Below are 7,500 nucleotides of genomic sequence, written 5' to 3' on the forward strand. Positions count from 1 at the left end.
ATTCATGATAGGCCTATCGATTAAATCTACATCACCAGCCATGTTTTCCTGATAACATTGGTTTGTGTGTGCTTGTATGTGTGTTTCACGTGTCATTAAACCCATAAAGTAGAAATCTTCATAAAGCTGCCAATCTAAATGTATATTTATTGATCTTCTTAAGCTAAGACACTGATTGGTTGACAAAACTGATATCTCCGTCAACCAGTGAGATTTTGTTACAGTGTGATTACCGCTTTAGTTTCTTTTGTAGACAAACTATCTTGATATCAACTCCCTGGCAATCCTCTTTACTTCTCGAATTTTTTTGATAAGTAACAAACGTGAATTGCGAACAGACTAAACTGTAAATGATTTCCTGGTGTCTTAAACTGCGAAATTTGTAAGAATCGTAGCTCGATTTTGATGGCGCGAAGGATTGGACAATCTCTGTAAAATCTCATTTGTGGACATTCATTACTTCCAATCTCTTACGCTTTCACATTTTTACAGTATAACGTGGAGTTGTTTAAAGGTTTAAAGATTTAAAGGCCACTCATGAATGGCAGAGGCAAGGGACAGTGACACTGCTCTATCAAGCAGGACAATACCCTAGAGACTGACCATTTATCATATGATCAGCGTCCAAGCCCCCCTCTCCACCCAAGCTAGGACCAAGGAGGGCTAGACAATGGCTTCTGATGACTCAGCAAACATACCTATAGGCTCCTAAGGATGGTGAGGTTGCAGCGACCAAAGAAACTAACGAGTTTGAGCGGGACTCGAATCCCAGTCTGGCGTTTACCTTTTCTTCGTCACAAAGTAGATAACTCCAAATATCTTTACATTCGGTTTCTTAATTCTTATGTTGTTTAAAATCCTATGTAAATCTGTATTACAAGGCTCGGAACGATACCCAGCAAGCTTGACTAGAAATTGAAAAAGCTCCACTTGTGACCTAAATTTAGAGTTTTAAAGGCCGTTCATGAAAAGGCAGATGGAAGGGACAGTAACAATGCCCTAGAGACTAACCATATATCCATATGAGGAGCACCTAAACCCTCTCTCCACCCAAGCTAGGAACAGGGAGGCTCAGACAATGGCTGCTGATGACTCGGCAGGTAGACCTATAGGCTCCCTAAACACCCCATCCTTAGCTCACAAGGATGGTGAGGTTGCAGCGACCAAAGAAACTAACGAGTTTGAGCGGGACTCGAACCCCAGTCTTGCATTCACCAAGCAGACACTACAAGATACTATCGAGCAGAACGCCAGGAGGGGACGTTTCCAATAAGCCACCGCAACCCCTTGTTTTTATGAATTGTGAGAGAAGAGTGGAAAGAGGAGATAAAATGGAGCAAACCCACTTGTTTGGCCAACCAAGGCCTCTAAGTTCAACCATCTATTAACAATTATGTGGTAATGTTATCTTGAATAGGTATCACAACATCTTGCTTGAGGTTACACTCAGGCATACTATTCTGTTTTCGTTTCCTTCCCTCACTGGGGTATTTCTCCTGTTGGGGACCCTGGGCTTATAGCATTCTGCTTTTCCAACTAGGATTGTAGCTTAGCTAATAATAATATTACTCTATGTATAAGCAGTATGGTTGTATGCGTAGTTATAAATGTATGGATAGCTCAAATGTAAGAACGCTTGCCCCATTGATGTAATTCATATATTACATAATTTTCTTCATTATATTTAATCGCTTTGTGACTTTCAGGAAGAAGGAGCGTTAGATGTACCTAAACAAGACAGAATGTAGTAATTATCTTGAAAACAAAGTAACCTCCATTTTCGTCATGGTTTTAACTTAAGTAATAAGAAAACCCATTAAAGTTTAGATTAGTAGCATTGTAAGATGAGTGTAAACATTGTTGCTCTATTTTCCCTGAGAGAGAGAGAGAGAGAGAGAGAGAGAGAGAGAGAGAGAGAGAGAGAGAGAGAGAGAGAGAGAGATATGAAGCGGATTTGTGAATGACTAGAGATGAATTTGCTCTAATATCAAATGCAAGACTGATGTAGATTATACTCCTCTTTTTTTTTTTTTTTTTTTTTTTTTTTTTTTTTTTTTTTTTTTGTAATGAGGTTTTCAAGTATAAGAATGAATATTTACTTATATTGTTTCCACGAGGATAATTTTTAAGTCTTAAAAACTTTTTATGTCTTAGAATATTTTTCTCTTAAATCAAGATTAAAAAGCAATTGTCCACCAAGGAAAAAGAATGAATATTTTAAGAAAATAATAATAGTTATTCACTGATATTGTTTTCAGGACGAGAATTTTTAAATTTTAAAAACTGTTTTTGTTATATCTTAGAATATTTTTCTTTTAAATCAAGATGAGAAAGCAATTGTCTACCAACGAAAAACAAGGAATATCAAAAGATAACTATTTACTGATACTGTCTTCGGTATGAACCGTTTTAATTTTCAAAAACAGTTTTATGCCTTAGAATTTTTTTTCTCTTAAATCGCGACGAGAAAGCAATTGTCCACCGGAAAAAGAAGTAAGATCTAATGATTTATATCCTATCATTGTTGTTATTGCTGTTGTTACAATTGTCTCCGTTTTGTCTTCACTCGAACAGAACTGAGCGAACTGCACTCACGCCAGAAGAGGTCGATTGCTTTCCCCACAGGATCCACGTTCACCATCACTCCTGTACTCTGCATTCCTGTTGTCTCCGTGGGAGATTTATGTGAGTAGGAATTTGGACAATTTTTCTGTCTCTCTTATCTCTTGTTAACTAGATCTATGATAATGAAGCGTTCTAGTGTGGCCACTGAATGTCATACACACACACACAAACACACACACACACACACACACACATATATATATATATATATATATATATATATATATATATATATATATATATATTTATATATATATACACATAAATATACACATAGCTATCTATCTATCTACCTCTCTATCTATCTATATATATAAATATATATATACACACATAAATACACACATATGTATCTATCTATCTATCTATATATATATATATATATGTATATATATGTGTATATATATGTATATATATACATATATATGTATGTATATATAGTTATCAATTACACATGCATTTGCTTATATTTTCTATCAATCTATCTGTCTATCTATCTATCATTCTATATGCTTATATTTTTGTGTGTATGTATGTATCTATATACACATCTTTAAAGTATGTTCCTCAGTATGTCCCCCCCAAAACAAAAATTAGATCCAAAGACTTACTAGAGATGTCCGAAAACTCTCTAGTATTGGAGAATCTCTCCTCCTCCAATTCTCTACGAAGAGAAAACAGCGCATCCTCTGGAAACTAAGGTAATTGCCACAAGTACAAACACTTGCGGTACACCGCGATTCGCAGTAAGCATTAATTGCTGCATTACTCTTAATTGCTGTGTTCTGTCGCACTACATGTAATATTTCTGTGTACATTTGGACACAAGAGTCCCTGGTACACCTTGCTCCAAAGAAGTACACTCTGTCACACCCTTACTTCGTAGTGAGTAGCCAAACAGATAGTGTAGGGAGAGATGGCAGAGATGGCAGAGATGGTGGGCGGGGCTAAACACAGAAACTCGTCGCACAGTTAGAGTGTGGCTGGGTGCGCTTCTTCAGAGCGAGGTGTACCACGAATTCCTGGGTCTAACTGTACATTCTCTGCATATTGTTTAAATGGTGGGATTATCCATTTCTTATTGTACTTTTCTGCTTTTGTATTGTATATGTTGAAAGGTTTAAATAAGTCTTTTCATTATTTTTTTTAACCGATCTATTTTAACGTTGTTGCTGATCTTAAATAATTTGAATTCTTTATTCAATACTTTTTTATATAGATTGTTTATTCCCTTATCTCCTTTCCTTACTGGGGGGCTTTCCTTGTTGGAGCCCTTGGGCTTGAGGCAGCCTGATTTTTCAACTAGGAGAAGGACACTCCAAAATCAAACCTTTGTTCTCTTGTCTTGGGTAGTGCCATAGCCTCTGTACCATTGTCTTCCACTATCTTACGGTAGAGTTCTCTTGCCTGAGGATATGCTCAGGCACAGTATTCTATGTGTTTCCTTATAATAGTCAGTTACGAAGTTATTTCTTACATATTAATGAATTAGTAAGGTTATATGATGTTAAAATAAAGTTTGGAAGCGAATATGGAGATATGCAAACAATAACAGTGACGTCATTGGCGCTTTGGAACTTTCCTTATCCTATTGTTTACCCATTGTCGTACACATTTCGATGTCCCCTTTTCATGAATTATATCAGATCAAAATCTGAAGGATTATCATAAGAAAATATCAAATGGCAATAGAAAGGTAGATCGTCCTGATCAGACGCGATGGAGCAATGTTTATGTCTTGAAGGGAGACTCCCGTAAGATTATTGGTCCCGTGGGAAACCTTCCAAAGTAAATCTATAATTTTTCGCATTCTGTAAAGCGGAAATCCTCGTTCGCACTGTTTTCATTTATTTCTACTTTCCATGAATATGAAGTATGGTAGTGGCCACGCGAAAAGTTGGCTCTGGGATTCTAGTGGATCCCTTCTTTCAGTGGCTACTTTCCACTTGATAAGGGTAGGAGAGACTCTTTAGCCCTGGTAAGCAGCTCTTCTAGGAGAAAGACACTCCAAAATCAAACCATTGTTCTCTGGTCTTGGATAGTGCTATAACCTCTGTACCATGGTCTTTCACTATCTTGGCGTAGAGTTCTCTATTCTTGGGTAATGCCTTTCCTTACTGGGATATTTTCCCTGTGAGAGCCCTTGGGGTTGAAACATCCCGCTTTTCCAACTAGGGTTCTAGCTTAGCTAGTAGTAGTAGTAGTAATAATAATAATAATAATAATAGTAATAATAATAATAATAGAGGATCCTTTAGGGACTGGCAAGATAGATTTACGATGGGTCCTTGCCTACACATCACCGAATACTCTGACATTTCATTCAAACATTCTACGCTTTCTTCACACATCTGATAACATCATGCTACATTTTACCGTCAAATTTAAGTGATTAGCTGTTGTGGTAGGTCTGTGGCTATTTGCCTACATGACGAAGGTAGAAAAGACTTTCAGTTCTAGAAAGTGCCATAGCTTCTGTAACATGGACTTCCGCTGTTTAGAATGAAACTACTCGTACTTGAAAGTACATTCAAGGACATTTTTATGTCAGTCGGCTCATCCTTTTCCTTTTCCTCTTGTGAAGGAAGTGATTTCCATAGTTCAAGCCTACACATGCTCTCCAATGGGCTTAGATTTATTGTTATTGGTATATATAACAATGGCAGCTATTAATCATTATAATGTGGAAAGTAGGGTTGTAGTAGCCTTAATGGAAACGTCTCTGCCTGGGGTTCTGCCATTATCGGGTTTGAGACCCGCTCAAGCTCAATAGTCTTTTTGTGAGCTAAAGATGGGGGGTTTGGGAGAGAATATAGGTTTACCTTTTGAGTCATCAGCAGCCATTGCCTGTCCCTCCATGGTCCTATCTTGGATGGAGACAGGGCCTTGTGCTCTGATCATATGTACTGTATATATGATCAGTTTCTGGAGCATTTTCCTTTAAGAGCATTGTCACTGTTTCTTATCTCTGCATTCGTGAGTGGCATTTAAAACTTCAAGTAATCCTTCAGTAACACAAATTCATCCAGTATCAGTACTCTCCAGATGGTTCATTTTCGGTTTATGTCTGTGCAAGAGACTGCTAAGCACCTGCAATGTCGCATTTGTATAATATATATATATATATATATATATATAACAGAAGAAAATCAGTGTCTCAAATATTAGGGCTTGATTTAACGCCAATTCTCAAATAATGTAAAAAAAAAATTTAAAAAAACGTGTTCTTTTAAAACTACTATGGTTGTCGTCAGTTAACTTTGTTTCGAATAATTCATGTCTACAATGGATCAATGCTTATTGGATTATTGTGAATTGAATGTTATCATTTGTCTGGATATAAGATGAAGAACTGTTATCTTCCCATTTGCTATATCTAATCCCTACAATTGAAAATCTTTTCAAAACAAGTCTCCACAGAATAATTAAGCAGAGCGTGACGTGACACAGCTTCACTGGGATAATATTATAACCGCGTGTCACGGATAGCGTGTTATGAAACAACGCCTTCTCTCATTGGGAAGATTATAGATGATTCGGAGATGGAGATTTGTTAGTTGATAACAATGAAGGGCGATAAATACATGCTGGAGTTACATGCGATTTGATCTCTCTCTCTCTCTCTCTCTCTCTCTCTCTCTCTCTCTCTCTCTCTCTCTCTCTCTCTCTCTCTCTAAGTGTGATAATTGATAAATATACTATACTAGTGTACGCGACCCGTCAAAAATGACGGCTAAAAATTTAGATGATTATGCACACACTCCTTTCTCCAGGGTATGACTACTCCTCCCCCTTCCCGAGGGACGGAGAGAGCTGAGCATGGACGGAAAGATTTAAGATATATATATATATATATATATATATATATATATATATATATATATATATATATACACACACGTATATTTATATATACTCTTTTATATATACATATTCATATATTTATAGCCGGAAACTTGCTCTATTATATAGGGGATATATATATATATATATATATATATATATATATATATATATATATATATATATATATATATATGATATATATACATATATATGTGTATCGATTATTATAATATATATATAGTATATACAGTATGTATATATATATAAGCACTCGTATATAGACATATTCATATATTTATAGCCAGACACTTGCTCTATTATATAGGGGGTATATATATGTATATATGTGTAATGTATGTAATATATATACGTATATATGTATCTATTGTTATAACACACACACACACACACACACACACACACATATATATATATATATATATATATATATATATATATATATATATATATAATCATCATCATCTCCTCCTACACCTATTGACGCAAAGGGCCTCGATTAGATTTCGCCAGTCATCTGTCTTGAGCTTTCATCTCCTATTTCACCTTCTTAATTATCAGCCATGTAGGCCTGGGTCCTCCAACTCATCTAGTGCTTTGTGGAGCCCAGTTAAAAGTTTGGTAAACTAATCTCTCTTGAGGAGTATGAAGAGCATGCCCAAACCATCCCCATCTTCCCATAATCTCATTTACATATGACACTCGAGTAATATGTTATAGATAAGGAATAAGAAATTTAATAGACCTTTAGTTCCTGTCCAACAAATTAAGATGAGAATCAGTATCTGAAAATCAGGCAGGACAACAATAGTCGAAACAAGTTAGAATGGAAGAATTAAAACACTAGATTGATCACGGAAAATCTTACGAGACTCTCAATAAGCCCATTCTTTGTGCAATTGAAGAAGAAACAAACCTGATGTGTTTATCAAAATAAATTTGCTGGCGAAAATCACCTAAAAGTTTAAAAGAGTCAAAAAGAATTAAAGAAACATTGTCAATGCTGAGATC

General features: G+C 35.8%; 1 protein-coding gene across 1 annotated transcript in view; it reads left to right on the forward strand.

The window, feature by feature from the left end:
- Positions 1-7,500, forward strand: part of LOC137615002 (uncharacterized) — a 50,730-nt gene that overhangs the window by 12,389 nt on the left and 30,841 nt on the right. The window contains exon 3 of the mRNA XM_068344639.1: positions 2,575-2,685. Within this exon, the coding sequence (XP_068200740.1) occupies positions 2,575-2,685 (111 nt within the window). The remainder of the gene's footprint in view (positions 1-2,574; positions 2,686-7,500) is intronic.

This window comes from Palaemon carinicauda, chromosome 2, assembly GCF_036898095.1.
Source record: "Palaemon carinicauda isolate YSFRI2023 chromosome 2, ASM3689809v2, whole genome shotgun sequence".
NCBI lineage: Eukaryota > Metazoa > Arthropoda > Malacostraca > Decapoda > Palaemonidae > Palaemon > Palaemon carinicauda.